Source organism: Lutra lutra, chromosome 3, assembly GCF_902655055.1.
Source record: "Lutra lutra chromosome 3, mLutLut1.2, whole genome shotgun sequence".
Lineage (NCBI taxonomy): Eukaryota > Metazoa > Chordata > Mammalia > Carnivora > Mustelidae > Lutra > Lutra lutra.
In genome coordinates, this window is record NC_062280.1 from 20,744,160 (window position 1) to 20,762,745 (window position 18,586).

Sequence of the window (18,586 nt, forward strand, 5' to 3'; positions counted from 1 at the left end):
CTTCAATAGGTTAGAAATCTAATCAATACCAAATCATATCATTTGGCTCCTATCCTTAGAATCAAAAGTCAACGACAGATTGCCAAATACTCATGAATCTTACATTTTTTAAAAATAATTAGTCATTAAAGAAATGAATTGGAGTGTAGCCATGGTCAGTGGTTCAACAGCTGGGTTGAAAACATGTGTGCTTTTGCCAAAGAGCATTAGATTGAGAGAATAAACCTAAGGTTTATTGAGGGGAAAAAGCTAGAATTTTAAGAACTAGAATTTTAAAAGGTGGAATTTTGATGAAAGAAGAAATAAATCTGTTCTTAGAGAACTTTCAAATATCAAGAGGAAATGGTTGTATTAAAAAGGGTAGGGGACATCTGGGTGGCTCTGTCAGTTAAACTCCTCGTTTCAGCTAGGGTGGTGATTTATGGGTTCGGGGATCAAGTTTCACATGCTCTCTGTGCTCTGCACTGAGTCTGCTTGAGATTCTCTCTTCTCCCTCTCTGCTCCTCCCCCTGCCCACACTCTCTCTCTGTCAAATAAAATGAATAAATAAAATCTTTAAAAAGAAGGGTAGCAAAGATTGAAGCTTACCATTCAAGTCCATGACTGACATTTTTGGTGGCACAACATTTTCTCCCAGCTTTCTTTCCAACTGTGTATCTTCTTAATTGAGATGAATACTGGGGCTTTGCAATATGCCGTATAAGAGCAATGATATGATCAAGTCATGCTAGTATCTCATACTGATATAATGAGAAATTTGAACCTCTTGGATCTCTTTGTTAAAAATGCATATTACAGGTAGCTGTATCCCCATTAATACTAGCATTTGCGTTTAGCTCTACCAGGTAAGATTCCCATTGGAAATCAATGTCTCGGACTTAGTACGTTTCTATTCAACTTAATAATTCCCTTGCCCACATTCTCAAACTACATTTTTGGAAGGGAGGTAGGGGGAAGGATTCAGGCAGCTTTTCAGTTTAATAATCAAACCAGGTGATTGTGTGGTAGATTCCCGCTCCCCTCACCCAGCTGTTCAGCTGTTAGGAGCAGTTAGGATCTGTGATCTTTATATGGAAAGAGAAGAGTCTTTCTCATTATATGAGAGGAATGGAATATCACAATTCCTGGTACCTCACAACTTTCCTTTTATAGATTTGGAGGGGATTGGAGTTTATCTCAGCTTTCTTATCTTCTTTAATACTACATTCACAGTTTTGGGGGAGCGTCAGATAAAAGTAATACATCAGGAGGAAGAAATTAAAAGACGCTGTGATCTCCTGTAACTATATTATAATACCATTGTGAAGAGTGGAGATAATATATGATCCCAAAACATGGATTAGGGATTTAAGTGAAATTTACTATGAGTGGGTAGTATTTTAATAATAGCACATTGCGAATGTAAGAGTGTGTGGCCGAAGAGTGTCTCCTTTGATTCCAGCAGCTTTTCAGTACAGCAGATGAAGATCTTTCCAAATCACATTTTCTGTCAAAGTCGTTTTGTCAGAGCAATGCTGATTATAGTTTAAAATCTCCTCAAATATTGTCACTTAGTAGATGGTTATACTTTGTACATGTCTAATACCCAACAAATAAGAAAGTGATGTCTGATTAATCTGCAAGCATTTTACCATGTATTATCTGAATAGTCTTATCAGGAAGTCAGATGATGCATTTTAGATAATTAATTCACTGTATTTGTGCCACTGACATTAATTAAGCAGCATGGCCACCCAGCTCTTTCTTTTTCCAAAATGAGCTCTTTTTTTTTTCTTGGAAATATCACCTTTCATTGATTAATTGAAAAGAAAGAATACAAAAGCATTTACCATTAAGGAGTTTACAATTTAAATGCCTGGTGTCTTGAAAGCAAAGTATCTTAACATTTTAACATTTAACATTTAATATTAACATTTAACATTTAAGTGGGTGATAACCAAGTAATACTCTTCCTCAGTCAGGCATTGTTTTTTTAGGTCCAAGGTGAGGAATTTTTGTCACTGACAGATTTTTTCCAGAGAGCCCTGGGGGAAAAACTGCCAATTTAAACTGGGAGTTTGGGTGTTTATATTATTTTATTTACTTTGAAGATCTGTGGCTAGGATACTCTCAGCATTAAACAAAGGCTAAAATCCAAACCTAAGCATTTCCCAAATCCTTTTGAACATGTTAATAAACATGGCATCAGAAAAAGTTTTCTATGGCTAATTGGTTGGAATGCTTTGGACATCACTGGCCCTCCCTGAGATTCCAAAATTCCAGTAGCATATCAAAAGCTCTCTGAAAGATCAAGTTATACACACCCCTATGACTCAGCGTTTCTCAAGCTTATTTGCACATGTAAGCACTGACAATCTTCCCCCCAAAACACATCCCAAAATTAATCATGAAATTACATCAGATGCATTTCAATAGAGGAATTATTCTATCTATACATGACCAGTATTTTTCAAAGTCATCAAAAACAAACAAAGTCTGAGAAATTCTCACAGCCAAGGGAAAACTAAAGAGACATGAAAAGAAAAGAAATGTTAATGCTTGCAGGATGGGATTCTAAAGCAACAGAAAAAGGAAATTGCAAAAATTAAGGTAATCCCAGTAAACTAGGGACTTCAGTTAATAATAATGTATTAATATTTTATAATTATAACTAAAATACCATACAGAGGTAAGATTTTAGTAACAGGAAATTGTATACAGGGGTGCATAGAAACTCTTTGTACTGTATCTGCTTAGTATTTCTGTAGATCTTGAAGTGTTCTAAAATGAGAACCCATTAAATTTTTTAAAGTGGTATTAATGAGGCATATACTTCTTTTGGGGAAACTTCCTATTTACAAGTATTCATTCAGCATGCAAAATAGACTGGACAGTGTAAGAATATGGAAATTTTAATTGAGCTATTTTGGGAAAGGAAACCAAAGCATGTAAAGATAAGGATGCCGAGCCAGCGTCTTGAATACGAAGGTCACAATTGGAATCCAGGTATTTATTCAATCCATTAGACTTATGAAGGTGCCACAACAGTTCAGAAAAAAATACAATCCTCACACTTCTGGATGAGGTCCTTTGATATTTGACCGGAAGACAATGGCAGACCGCAGTCTAGAATATTGCAGAATCATCCTTATAAGGATGGAGTAGAGTTTTCAGATATATACATGGAGTGCTGAATTCTGAGGGTATACTCCTGCCATTGGGCTTCTGCATCTTAGACATTTGCCATGTCTGCCTTGGAACATTCTTTCAGTTCTAAATAATATCTGTAGACATTTGCAAGTAACTCTTGTTGTACTCATCATGTTTTCAGCCTCTGGTTCTTATAGTAATAATTCTAGAAAACTACTTAAAATATTTTATGTATAATGATTTCTGGTATGATTGGTAGTATCATTCTAATAACAATAACAAAGATTACAACTACTATTTATTGAGCATGACTGGGACTGTGCGGAGCCCTTTATATTTTTCTGTTCACCTTTTATAACAAACAATAAACTGGACATTGTTGTCCTCACTTTACAGATGAGGAAACCCTTCTGTGGATCCAGTTCATTGCACATTGTTAGTGATGTAAGAATGCTCCTTGGCTTATTCACAAGTCCTTCAATCAATGTTTCAAAAGCTAAGCTTCTGGGGCATCTGGAGGGCTTAGTGCATTAAGTGCCTGCCTAGGCTCAGGTCATGATCGAGCATCTTTGGATAAGTCAGGCTCTCTACTCAATGGGAAGTCTGCTTTTCTCTCTGTACCTCCCCATGCTCGTGCTTTTTCTCCCTCACTTTGTACTCTCTCTGTCTCTCTCTTGCTCTCAAATAAATAAATGAAATCATATAAATTAATTAAGTAAGTAAAATAAATAAATAAGTACTAAACTTCTTCTATCCTTTTAAAAATATGTTCTTAGGAACAATAAAGAGAACCCTTATGGGAAGGAATTTGGGGGGAGGTTTAGTATTGTAGTCAAATTAGTTTAAATGAGTTAACTCATCCAGCTCTCCTGGAATGAATAGAAAACTAGAATTAGAACCTGAAGAAAGCATTGAAATTAAGTTTAAAAAAAAAAAAAAAGACAAATACTTGTTAGGAATCTGGTAGGAAAACTTACTTTCTATGTAGCTTAATTTATTTGTGATGTCTCTAAACAGAGCTTAGTAACAGAAAGTAGGTTTATCTTAATACAATCTTGTTTGCTTCTTTGTGGAGTTTTTTACTTGTTACTGTTTTTGAAAACAGGAAAGTGTTCTTAGTTTCCCTCAGAGACAGTCATTGCCTATGTCATTATCGGCAGTGTGGAGACAATAGGCCATCCATGAGTCTACATTGCCAGCAACAGCTTTCTAGAACTGAGTGATGAAACACCTTTTCTTGACTATATCTCTAAACCTAGTGGCATCAGCGTGGAAATGAAGGCTATGCAATATCTACCACTCACTTAACATGTGGAGAACACCCATTCCATGACTTATTCAAACTTTACTATAATTTATAGCTACCTGATATATGTCAGTGATTCAACTTCTCCAGATCTGATTTGACTTGCCTGTGAAATAACATTATAAGGTAGGATGTGGGCCTAATACTGTATTTTTTATTCTTTCTCTATATAAGATTTATACTAAGAGAAAATCTTAGTACATCTATATACACTCTTAATCTGTAGATAAGGTTTAGGAAAATTTGCTAAAAAATTAAGTCAAAACTCTCTTTTAATATACAGTATCCAGGAAAACATATCTACCTCTGGTTTGAATTGAACACCTTTGAAATGGAAAGGACTACTACGTTAGACAACGCCTTTTCTAGGGTTCGGGGAGAGTTGTGTTTTTAAGAGTACTTGGAGTGATCTTCCCTAATTCATCATTTCCCTTTAGCTATTTGTTTTCTTACCTTTTTCTACCCAATGTCTTCATACTGCTGTTTCCCCTATCCTGAAGGATTCTTCAACTCTACTGTACAGTCAATAACGTATGTCAATGAAAGTTATATATCTCCTTAAATGCTAAACACTAGTTTAAAGTAAATTAAAGTGATGGTGGTCACATAGTAAAGGAATAGATAAGCCAGAAAAGATCTGTTAAAAAAAAAACAAGGTATTAACAATAAGTATTTGCTTAATATTAACAGTGGATTATTAAGCATGTTTTTTTGGCCATAGCTAACCATTGAGTTTGCTGTAAGTTTTCCCTGTCTTAGGAATTAGTCATATCAGATCAGATTTTCCCAAAGTGATGGCGACTGTTTTTCTGATTCCAATCTCAGGAGAGGTCACAGGGCGTGGAAGAATGGCAGATGATCGGAAAGATGAAGCAAAGGCGCCTCACTGGACCTCCGCTCAACTAACAGAGGCATCGGCACACCCACATCCACCTGAGATTAAGGACCAAGGCGGGGCAGGGGAAGGACTTGTCAGAAGCGCCAATGGATTCCCATACAGGGAGGATGAAGAGGGCGCCTTTGGAGAACATGGGTCACAGAGCACCTATTCAGATACCAAAGAGAATGGAATCAACGGAGAGCTGACCTCAGCTGACAGAGAAACAGCAGGTAACTAAGGGCTCCTCTGTGCCCAGGGCTGGCTTCGTGCTTTGAAGTCTGTTTCATCTGAAAGTGAATTAATTTACTGCAATGATCCTCTGTCACTAGTGATAGGACTGAAATTCCAGTCAGTCAGGGGAAATAGACACCAAAAGAAGAGAATAATCTTGGGAACTAGCCCGACATTCCCCCAAATTAGTTGTATTCTTCATCCCCTCTCCCTTTTTAGTTTTTACCACATTAGTTTTAATAGACACATGGCTCAGTATATGTGTGTTTTGCTAGTAACTGTCAGCTTCTTAACTCACTGAAAGAAAATTTCACAAATAGTTACTTATTGATTCTCTTGAATAATATTGGACCTAAATTTGACTGACTGAATAGAATCATATTTACTTTTGGGGGCAATTTGGAGTCTATCTCCCAGCCTTTAAAAAAAAGAGAGAGAGAGAGATTGAAGTACCTAGCTGGCTCAGTTGGTGGAGCATACAGACTTTTGGTCTTGGAGTTGTGAGTTCAAGCCTCATGTTGGGTGTAGAGATTACTTTAAAAAAAAGAAATCTTTAAGAAAGAGAGAAAAAGAGTGAAAGAAAGGAAACAAACACACACACATGCATAGGAACCATTCCATACTTCCTCAGAGAGTTTTGTAAGAACTAATATTACAGATGCTTAAAAGAGAACATAATTTGAGTTACTCTTAAGTACTTCCTTTCAAAGTATAATTTCTACCAATAGTCCTCTTTCTTCTGTCATTGATAATATCATTATTGATGGTATGGTCATTATAGCACGTTAACAGCATCAGGAAACACTTGCCTGCACTGTATTCGTCACCATTATTTTCCTTTTTTCTGTAATCAGAATGTAATGTGTTTGAACACAATAACTCGCAGATATGCCACTCCAAAAAGAGTAGGTAAACTACAAGTAATAGGAAAGGCTGTGCCCCCTTCACAGTCATCTCTTGCTTATTCAAACCCTGGTTTCCTGCACGCTATCAATTAGACAGCAACACTACTGTATACTTTGTTCAAAAAATGTATTTAAATTTCAATGGGGTATGATTAAGGGCATCTCAGATAACTGAAGAGCAATTACTTAAGGACATAGTGTAATTTTTTTAATCCCCTCATTAGATAAACTACTGTTGAGCCTTTTCTATATGTAAGATGTGCCAGCTTCTGTGCCAGGGCTCGTGCAAGGTATGTCTTCAAACTTCACAGAGCAGATGACCCAGGAGCAGACATAAGACCTGTGCACACAATTCATATGTGAAACACAATGTGTTCCATGCCAAACCAGCAGGATAGAAAGGCAACGTTGACAAGGGATTGTTTCTACATAGGACCAAATTTCCCCAAGTGTGCACAGAGGCATCTTGAAAAGTCCCAGCAAACTCACAGGGCGATGGCAGAGTATTTTAATTGCTCAAAGGGAAACACAGTGATACTCAGCATCTGTTAAACACCGCCGGACCTCAAGATAGTTCACAGTTTCAACATTCGATCACACCACATTCCTTTTTAAGACTTATCTATGTGAAGTCAGGTTTTTGGCAGTTGCCGTGATAAGAAGCAAGGATCCTGCAGAAACTCATGTGGAACAGGAGAGGAGAGTGAGTGTACAATCTAATTCAAGCATTTGCGAACCTATGCAGCGCTCAACGGGCACATATGGCCTGGTAGTATGAAACTGTGGATACAACTGAAATAAAAATGTTATTTTTGCCTTTCACGGTCACAATGAGGATTAAATGAGATGGTAAAAGTGTACAAAGTCGGGACGCCTGGGTGGCTCAGTTGGTTAAGCAGCTGCCTTCGGCTCAGGTCATGATCCCAGCGTCGTGGGATCGAGTCCCGCATCAGGCTCCTTGCTCATCAGGGAGCCTGCTTCTCCCTCTGCCTCTGCCTCTGCCTGCCATTCTGTCTGCCTGTGCTTGCTCTCTCTCCCTCTCTCTGACAAATAAATAAATAAAATCTTTAAAAAAAAAAGTGTACAAAGTCAACGGATCAGAGAATAGCATCTATTAATTACCCTTATTGTTATTGCTGGTGGTGGTCCTGTCAATATGGACAACGGGGTACTCTTGATCAAGGTATCTCTTTATACTGCTGAGGGCAATATAGCTTGAACAAGGTGGGACTTGGGTGTCAGGAGAACTAAGTAGGAAGGTTTTGAAGAAATTGAGGCATGAGGAGATGAGGACATGCTGGAACAAAATGACTGTGGGGAAGACAAGATAATGTGATAGGCCAAGATTTTTCTCATCATCCTATCCAACAACACCCGGTGTTGCACTTCGAATGCTCGATTAATGTATGTTGAATGAATGCATGAAGGAATGCCAAAGAAAAAAAGAAAGTCCTTTTCAGATTAATGGTGACACTACTGAAAAGTCTTATCTTACCAGTTGAATCTTACAGCTAATGATAGCAGCTTGTAATACACTAAAGAAAAAAGTCGCTCTGTGTGCTCGGTCAAGCGGTGAAGAGCCAACATCACTCCCTATTTCTTTTCAGTAGTCTTAATTATTTAAGAACATCGGAAAAATCACTTTGCCGGGTCAGTGTGTCTTCACCTGCTTCTTTGAGAAAATAGTATAAATTAAAAAGAGCCTAACAGATGTTTCTTTTAATTTATGAGTTCAGGATCATTCAGAGTTCATTTTGAACTGAATTCATCATATTTCACTTGAATCTTATCTTACTCTTGAGACTCTAACTCTGGAAGTTCTATATGTATGTTCATAGTGACAAAAGTTGCAAACAGCCAACTGTGGGTTACCAAAGTAAGATGTACAATCCAAACTAGGGTATGATTTTACATTAGCCTCCCTCCAGATATAACAAGACATGTAGTAAGTCCGTATAATGTGGAAAGCCGTGGGGAGGAAAAATGTACAATATTGTCTCATACCTACAGAGGATGTGCCAGTGATAAGTTAATGTGCAATTAGATTTCTCCCCAAACTTTAGCTTAAAATAATAGTACCTTTTATTATTGATGGTTTATACATAACAAAAATCATTCCCAGTAAGAAGTGTTCTTAAATCTGAAATACGGTCTTTAAAAATCCTATCCTTTGATGGTAGGGTTCATTAACATGAACTGACACTGTTTTATTTTGAGGTTGTTATTTTAAAGAGGACCAGAGGATCAATACATTAGCCTCCTCTTTTACCATTCACATGTAATCTGTCAGTATTTTGCATTTTTCCCTTAGAAAAGATACTTCTCAGGGCACTGTTAATATGGCACACTTTCCAGTAACATCAGGTCTTCAGCTATATGCTGTGGTGTCCAGGCCACTACTAGTTGAATCCAAAGATCTTTCTTCTCTCCTACTTTGCTATAGTCCTCTCTTCATCGTTAGAAACAAATTTATCCACAAGATTGTTTATTTTTACTCATCTCTAAAAGAAAAATCACATAATAAGTGCAACGCAAGTACTGCATCTCCCTCCCATCTTCCTTCATCAGGCGGACTTACTTCAACCAAAGATCAGACCCCGTCCTCTCTCATCTACACTTTTCAATGTTCACCTTCATTCCTGGGCCATAGTAATTTTTAATTTTTGCAAATGCAAGCCCATAGGCCGCTCATCTTTGATCCTATATGCTGAGACTGGGGGAAGGGGATAGAAGGGAACTCTACAAGGCGATAATATTTTAAATTCTATTTCTTTATGGATTCCTCTTCTAGATTTCATCTCTTTCCTCACAATTTAAAGCTAATCCATAGAAAAGTAGATAGAATTATTTGCTCACCCATTGTAGCATAACTTTTGCTACTTCAAGATTTTTTTTTAATATGTATTCACTAAGGTAACCTTTTTGGAAGCCATGCCACAAAAGCCCCCAGAAAGAAATGAGAAGCCATTAAGAATCTAGTCACTTAGGAAATCGATAATTATGAGACTAAAAACATCATTTTTTTAATTTATTTTTTTACAGAAGTAGAGCTGACACACAACGCTACTTTAGTTTCAGGTGTACAACATAGTGATTCAACTTCTCTGTACGTTGTTATTATGCTCTGCTCCTCACAAGTGCAGCTTCCATCTGTCACCGTGCAATGCCATTACAGTGCCACTGACAGGGTTCCCTAGACTATATCTTTTATTCCCATGACCTACTAATTCCATAACTAGAAGCCTAAACATCCCCCTCCCCTTCCCCCACTTTGCCCCTTCCCCCTACCCCATTCCCCCGGTTAGATCAGTTCTCTATATTTATGAGTCTCTTCCTGCTTTTTGTTTGTTTTAAAACTGTCATTTTTAAATTGTCTTCCAAAGCGTGAATCATAATACGCTTGTAATAAACCTTTCCTCTCTTCTCTACTTTATCATTATGGAAAAAAAGCAAGAGGACCACATTTGGTACCCTCAGAGTTCCAAGTCTGAGTGAAAATTAGGAGCCCAATCTTTAAGTTTCTTATCTGAGGGTGCCGCCCAAACTCAAATTAGATTCCTATCAAAATAACTAGAAGAAGGCATATGGGTGGCTCAGTCAGTTAAGTGGCTGCCTTTGGCTCAGGTCACAGTCCCAGGGTCCTGGAATCAAGCCCAGTGTCGAGCCCTGTGTTGGACTCCCTCCTCTGCTTCTCTCTCTCCCTCTGCTGCTCCCACTGCTTGTGTGCCTTCTCTCTCTCTCTCTCTCTCTCTCACTGTCAAATAAGTAAATAAAATCTAAAAAAAAAAAAAAAGATAACTGGAGGAAACCAGTGAGACCACCTTTCACAGGTGTAGTCACCCATCCGCGATCACGTGACTACAGTCAGACTGCAGGTCCGCCGCTGCATAGACCAGTGCGCCGTCCACTACCCTACGCTGCCAGATCCAGAATGCGACAGCCAGCTGCCACGGCTCTGTGACAGCCCCCTTCTATTGTAGAACACCTCATCCATGGACCTTTAAACACAACAGAAAACCATAACTTTAGTCTTGGTTTTCAGTTATGAGTGGAGCAGGAAAAGAGGCGGTTCTTGGAAGTGTGTAGATGCCACAACCCTGAAGTATTGAAAATCATGCTTCCGTGATTTTGACTATCCCGAGGTACAATGCTTTCAACATGAGTAGAAAACACCAGAGTATAAAGTGCCTTTGTGGTCAGCAAAAGCCAATATCAGCTATCTCTTGGAGTAAATTTAAAGATTAAAGGACATTTCCTCAGTTTCCGCCCCTGGTTCCCCAAGGCCGCTTTGTTTTCCCAGCATTCCAGGAATCCTCTTCTGGTCTGCTCCCTCCTGAAGCAGTGAGATCTGGAAAAGCTCTTCCCCACTATCGGTTTTCCAGAGCTTACCAATGGAGCTGTGCCTTTGGAAGCCTTGACTTGCCCTTTCACATCCCCATAACTCAGGCAGCCAAGGGATAAGTCCTTGCTGGAATTGTAAGTTTCGGCTTAAAAATATGTGACGGCGGGAAAGTTTGTCATCATTTGCGTGCAGAAAGCTGAATATACCTTTAAGCTTCTCTCTGTTTCCCTTTCCAGTCTTGGAAAATTCGAACCTGCCTTTTCTTACCTCTCTCGTCCTTCCCGCTTCCATTCCCAGATTTGAGATTTACGAGGAGCAGCCATCATCCCTTTTAAAATATGGCATATTGTATATGATATTATATTAATGTGCGCAATGCCAGAAAAGTGCAGAACCATTTCTCCTTGAAACGACTAAAACCATCTGCACCACCCTGCAAGGCAAACACAGCGACCTAACAATACAAGAGGTTGCAGATTTTCCTTTCCTTGTTGCCATGGCAACCACTCATCGCTCCCGCTGCCATTTCCCTGAGCTCTGCGGAGAGAGGGGCGTGCAGAGCGGAGTTCTTTAGCATTCAAGGGTGGATCTGCAGAAAAGCACACGGCCTCACCGCGAAGCCTCTGGGCCTGGCGGCGCCGATGGATGAGTACAGAAAATGGGGATCTTGTCAGTGTCTTCCTTGCACTGTTAGGCATCTGGGGCTAGAAAGAGTAAGGAGGACAAGGATTGATAAAAAGGGCAATTCTGTCAGGTTTGCGTTTGTCATGTTTGCTTTGTCCTGTGTGGTCTCTATACCATTTGAAGCAGATTTGGGGTATGAGCTTTATTATAATATGTGACTTCTCTTGTTGGTAAAGAGATGGGTCGGTACCTAACTGAGCATTAACTTACATGGGCATTATAGTAAAGAACAGCATTTCTTCCTCTTGGTCAGATAGGAGCTTATATATAGTAGGTATTGCTAGTTAGAGCTTAAAGTGTTTTTACAAAGTGGAGGAAGACAGGCACCAGATAATGTTGTTTACTTCAATGTGCAGTTATATATAAGGTAGCTCTTCCTATAAAAATCCACTTCACGTCTATCTTTGCTCTACAGCACAAGCCTTAAAGTAGGATGAGATTTGTCTTAAGCCAATAATTCTGAATCAAAATATAAGAAAAACTTGGTTCCTCTAGACTTCTTTTAATTAAACCCAATGACTCAACAAATTAAAACATGTTTTTGAACCTTGGAATTTTAATTGCCTAAAAACACTTCCAGTTCTGAAGAGCAAGGCTGTATCTAACACAATGTAATATGATATTTAAAAATTAAGGTTAATTTGCATACACATTTACTCCCATGTATATTCTTCCAGAAAATTCCTCCTATGCTCTTGCTGGAAATCAGTCTCGTTTCTTTACCATTTTGTTTTACACTAAATGTCAGAATCACAATCACAAACACTAAAAAAAAAGGTGTTTTATCATTCTCTTTGGGCCACTGATACTTTGAAAAATATTTTATTGAGTTTGAATCTTAGCACAACAGATTTGAGCAAGAACAATTCAGATCTACTGGTAAAATTCTGTCTGGCTTGTTTTTAAATGTAAATATGATTTAATTATCATTGTATTTTCTTACTTGACCCTCCCTCCTGATCCTGTATTTTACAAGACTTTATCAAATTTTCTCCTCTCTAATTTGCTGTCACATTCTGTCATTTTTTTTTTCTTTTAAAGTATTCCCATTTTTTGAGGTTTTAACATCTCCACTTGGGGAAAAATTCTAAATGTTTCATAAAACCTTTTTTATTTGCTGTGTGAGCAGATTTCGAAAATGATCAGTCATGAAAGGGAATCTTCCTGGATTCATTTTTGGAAAACCTAAGCCTTTGTTTTGATAAGGATTATGTATTCCCTTTATCTGTCTCTTGTTATATTTCTAAGAATTCTCTCCGGAAAAAAAAAAAAAAGAGAACTTTTTTTTAAAAGATATTATTTATTTATTGACAGAGAAGGACACAGTGAGAGAGGGAACACAAGCAGGGGGAATGGGAGAGGGACAAGCAAGCTTCCTGCCAAGCAGGGAGCCCAATGCGGGGCTTGATCCCAGGACCCTGGGATCATGACCCTGGGATCATGATCAAAGGCAGACACTTAACAACTAAGCCACCCAGGTACCCCAGAGAACAACTTTAACAGTAATTTGCAACAAATAAATTGCTCTAATATCTTGAGAATATATTAATCACTGATCAATAATGTATTTTTTGAAAGGAATAACATATATATACACATTGATTCTATTGCTTGTATGCACCTGAGAAAAGTATCTGCCACGGTATACCAAATACCACCTCAAGGTCTGACTCTGGTTTTGTTGTTACTGCTGCTAGGCGGTTAGGAGACTGAGGAGTAGCTCACAGTCATCACTCCTCTCTCTTTCCTCCCCAAGCTACTGGGATGAACCGACTCTCTCTGCTTCAGTTTTCCTCTTGCCCTCATTCCCTCACACTTCACTGCTCCTTAGCACATTACATAAAGCACGTGCTTTGCCTGTCAGGGGAGTCTGGAAATTCATCTCTGGAGCAGATGAACAGAACAACTGGTGCCGCCTTGCAGATCTGGGCGTGAAAGCATGATCTGACTTGGCATCATGAGTCCTGAGGGGAAAAGGACACTGAGCTGCTTGCTGCCTGCTCACGGAGAGGCTCATCTCCCAGCATGAGTCATTGTTCAACAACACACATAGGAAACACAACTCAAAACCCAGTCAAACTGTTGAACGAAGAAGGAGGAACATATATGTCCCAGGCTCTCGTTGCAATCTTTAACAGATATGCAAATGCTAAGTGGTTATTAGAATGCGGAAATGGGAATAAAATGTCTGTTTTTACAACTTATTTTAGTAATCCTCAAAACTTAAGACAATAGTAGGCAAATGAGTAATGACAGAGGAATCAAGATTCAGAGGAAAATCGTCTTTAATAGTGACGACTCAGCTTTAACAGCCTATAAATTGGACTCCGGATTTTCAGTCCAAATTTTCTATTTGGAAAGACAGATTGAGACAGTGCTGGGTGATGAGCACCTCTAGTTTGTCCGCAAAGGACTCCAGCATGAATGGTCAACCCTTCCGAGTCAACTAACAATCTTCCCTTTGGCAAAACAGGTTACATTTGCCCAACGATTCTGTGGTTTCATTCATGTGCTGCACTGAAACAGGGATGAGAAAACATTTTGAAAGGGTGCATACCCCACAGGAAAGGTTCTTGGAGTACACAGGCAAAGATCCAGAGCTGACACTGATTTTGTTCTCTCCAGGGAATGTCCTCCTCTCCTGAACACCCCCATGTGGCGTATTCATATCTTGTTAATAGCACTAATCCTATGGACCATTCTACTGAGCTTGCCTGTTACTTGTTTCAATCTGCAGCACTAGGTTTTAAGTCTTTTAGGGCAGAAGCTGTGCATCGTTTGTCTTCATGTCCCTTTTGGTGTATAATGCCGTGGTTGTTTTCTATAGTAAGTGCTAATACATTTTTTGGAATGGATATAAAGAAGAGAAAGAGTTCATGTCCATCTTAGGTTTTGAGATTGGAAATCTCAGGAGCAAAATGGGGCTACACAAATTATACCACAGCACAAGCAATGCCCTTGTGGGAATGATGGTGTTGGGGGCAATAACGGACATAAAGAAGCAAAAGAAGAACCTGAGAGAGAGAAGGCTAGAATCAGTGAGGACTGTAGAACCGGTGGCTTGAACAGAAAGGAATTCAGTAGCAACTCTGAAATACTATAGTGAAAAGAGGGTAATGAAAGGTTATAGCAGAAGATCACATTGTCTGAAAATGGGGGTGAAGGTTTGGAGAAAAGAAAATATACCTCTGACTTAAGATAGCAGTATGACATTGGATTAGAGATATTTTCTTGATGATGAAAATTAATGAACTGGAAAGAATATGGAAACAGAGTAAATGACTTTTCTAAGAGAGATCTGTAATCTAAGAGCTAAGAAACACATGGTTAGTGAGTAACTTCTTATGCTCATTCCTGCAAAATTGAGCCCAGTGTCACAGTTGGCTGCAGTTGAAATGGCACTAAAATATCCAGCAAACAGAACTTTAAAATTCGTGTCCACGTTGATCCTCTGGGCGTAAGGTAAGGACTGCCTCACTGTTTAAGTCAGGAACTCACATTAAATTTCAGTTCTGGCAAATGGACCATCAGAATCTTAAAGCAAATGGATGTTCTAAGGCATAGTTTTGTTTTGTGTTGTTTTTGTTTTTTTAAGGATTTTATTTATTTATTTGAGAGAGCAAAAGAGAGCACGAGAGGAGGGGTGTCAGAGGGGGAAGCAGACTCCCCGCCGTGCAGGGAGCCCCATGTGGGACTCAATGTGGGACTCTATCTGGAAACTCCAGGATCATGACCTAAGCCAAAGGCAGTTGCTTAACCAACTGAGCCACCCAGGTTCCTCATAAGTCATAGGTTTAATTATCCTTCTTCTTTAAAGGAATATACCAGTATTGTGTCGGAAAAATGTACACTATTTTTGAAGGTCAATCTACATAAAATATCACCAATGCTCTTTTTTTCTCTACTTCATCTTAGAGTCTATAGCATGATTTGCAAATGATAAGTTCTTAGATAACAAACAGCATTTCTCTACTGAATAATAGGGATATTTACTTGTTAACTTCTCTATTGTCATTTTTTTAAATAAGAAAAGCATTTTGTAACCCATTTTTTTTCTTTTTGATAGATTAAAATGAAAGATGCTCCCATATACATATTCTGATTCTAATCATGAAGTATTTCAGTATTTAAAGGATTTTTTTCTTCTCTGTAAGGGAAAAATCATCATCATCATTTACTATTACTATTATAAGCAATTTTTAAAATGAAATTTTTAGATACTTTTTCTTCTTGCTACTTTTGCATACTGCTGTCCTTTATCTCAAAGCCCATGTATATTTTTAAAATTTTTTTCCATTTTTATTGAAGTCTAATTTATATACAGTGAAATGACTTTCAGGAATTGCATTTGATGTACGTCAACCAAATCCTACAACAATACAGAATTCTGCCTGACCCTCAGAACATCCCATAAGCTTCATCCCAATCCTTGCCTGCCCCCACCTCTGCAGACAGCTACTGCTCTGATTCCTTTTGCCTGTACATTTTCTTTTTCTTGAAAAACTGTCTACTGGTTGTTTTTTTTTTTTTTTTCTCATCAGCTTAAAAAAAAAATAGAGATTTATGACTAAAACATTGCAAAGACTGGAATAAACCTGTTCTTCTCAGAGCTGTATCAGTACAGAAATGCTAATATAGGGAAAATAGCTTTTTCTCCCCCCAAAATCCACTAATTTGACCTAGGTGCCAAAGCGTGTAAGATACTCCTCCAGGTCAGTTCCCACCCAACTCTTACAAGTCTCAGTTTCACTCAGAAAGGAAACAAAGAACTGAGTTTGAAGCAAGTGCAGATGCTACTTTCAAAAGTCACATTTTTAGGAGGGGAAGTATCTTGATCCTTATTTTTTATTTTATTTTCACTATGGCATTTTAGTTTTCAGAATTTCACAATGTAATTAATTCTATCATATCTTTTCATATCATCATATCATATCTTCATTGGAATATGGTTCTCTGGTTTTAAATATTATATCATGTCATATATATTTTATATATATATATGTACAATTTGAAAATGATAAAGATTTACCATCTACACTTATTAGTGACTTAAGAGTATTCCAAGTGGTTTTAGAGCTGGTGTAAAGAGAATATTTGTGGATGATATTTTATATAGCTACAATGATAAAAATAAAATGGGCAGTTATAGAAGATGGAGAATCACTTACTTAAACCATTTATAGTTCATGAGAGACTTGTTAGGAAGAAAGCACATAAGGTTGATATTGTATGCTGCTACTTGCACATTCATTCTTAGAAACATGGTAGGACTGGAGGTTGAAGAAAACTATAATTACATAAAAGTCATGTTGGTCTCTCTATGTGTTGGGAACAAAGTGGTTTTCCCATCATATAGTTCCTAAATTCCATATGCTTCTAGGTCCCAAGGCCTCCAAAGATTTTATATAAGTTATACTACGATGGGGATGAGAAGGACAGAGTGAACAAAAGGTGACTTTTACCACATCATTGTAACAAACAGTTTCTCTTAAAAGAAATAACTAGCTTTATAGAGGTAACTAGTAAAACTATTCCTGGTACATAGAGAATTATATTTTGAAAGTTTACTCTAATGACATTTTTTGGATCCCAGAAAATTTTTCCATTTTTCCATCATATCCTCCAGCTCAGGCATTCCTAGGTTTTGAAATTACAGAAACATTAATTCGCCCAAATCCTAGCCTTGCTTCAGGTAATCAAAGTCTTTGAGGTTCTCAAATACAGGTAAAACTTTAAAAACGTGGAGAGACTTTCCTAGCATGAAAGCTGGTACATGCATACACACACACACACACACACACACACACTGTACTGCATTTCTACACACACCTTTGTATTTTGTTTATCCCACAGTTACTCTGTGCATTTATTTAAGGTCTCTAGTTTTATTGCTATTTCATCTTTCTGTTAATGTTATTAATAATGCCTCATGCCACATTCTTTTGACAATATGATGTGTTCAAGACTTAATGCAAAAGATGATTCAATTCTCACAGGTTCACAGGAGTAGTACAATAGCAATGACTTTGATAAGATGCACAACTGAGCATTGAAAAGCTCTAAAAACATTATCAATTACCTGAGTGCCTTATTGATTATATTCACTGTATGTATATTAAAGCAATCTGAAAATTTGAAAGGGGAATATTCTGCAAGAAATTTCTCTTTCTCAAATTAATTTAAAAATCAATGAAATATTATAATCTATCTTAATAAATGTTTAATAAATGGGCTAAAAATAGCATTATAAATAGGGGTACATTACCACATTGGAAATCCCCAACACCACCAACAGCAAAAACTTTTAACTAGAATAGTTAAGTATAAAGCTAAACTATATTTGCTTATTGTATTTCTTCTGCTTAAGTGTGTTTTTTCCTATTTCCAAGTGAACCCTTAAAATTAGGAGCAAAATTTTCTAGTAGGTAATATTTCTGATCTCTGCTTTTCTTTTCTAATTGCTTTGACTCCATATTACAGTATGTTTAACCTGTGGTATCCTTCCACTGATAACCTAATTAAACCCTTGACTAAATTTAAATGCTGGGCAGATTCTCTTCAAGTTTTAAAAACTTTATTTGAGTAGGTTAGATTATCAATCTAAACAAATTGTGGATTAGAGCCCATCAGTTGCAATGGGGGAAAAAAGAGGCAGAGGAAAAATTGTCCTACAATCATAACTGTTCCCAATCAGAGCCTAGCCAGGTTCTAAGCGCATTTTAGAACAGGGCCTTCTGAGTGACTGTGGTTGGGTCAGCCAAAATCTGTGGCCATTTTTCATTGAAAAATCTTTGAAAACAGAAACAAAATTTCTCCTTTAATGAGATAGCCCCATTTCAAGCACAATTTACATGTAGGAATATCCTGTCTTATCTTTATATTCTTCATCATGGCTAAGAATAGTTCCATTGTCTATAAGGGGTACACAATAAATTTTCTTTTTTTTTTTTTAAAGATTTTATTTATTTATTTGACAGATCACAAGGAGGCAGAGAGGCAGGCGGAGAGAGGGAGGAAGCAGGCTCCCTGCCGAGCAGAGAGCCCAATGCAGGGCTCGATCCCAGAACCTGAGACCATGACCTGAGCTGAAGGCAGAGGCTTTAACCCAC

The 18,586-nt window shown here is 37.8% G+C and overlaps 1 protein-coding gene across 25 annotated transcripts in view; it reads left to right on the forward strand.

Moving 5' to 3' along the window:
* MAP2 (microtubule associated protein 2) overlaps nucleotides 1-18,586 on the forward strand; it is a 288,045-nt gene that overhangs the window by 206,491 nt on the left and 62,968 nt on the right. For 24 of the 25 annotated variants that reach the window (XM_047720938.1, XM_047720931.1, XM_047720933.1 and 21 more), the window contains one exon: nucleotides 5,261-5,545. In XM_047720938.1, coding sequence (XP_047576894.1) covers nucleotides 5,284-5,545 — 262 coding nt within the window. In that variant the 5' untranslated portion in view covers nucleotides 5,261-5,283. Of the gene's footprint in view, nucleotides 1-5,260; nucleotides 5,546-8,577; nucleotides 8,580-18,586 lie in introns of all 25 variants that reach the window. The other variant, XM_047720922.1, reaches the window with a different exon arrangement.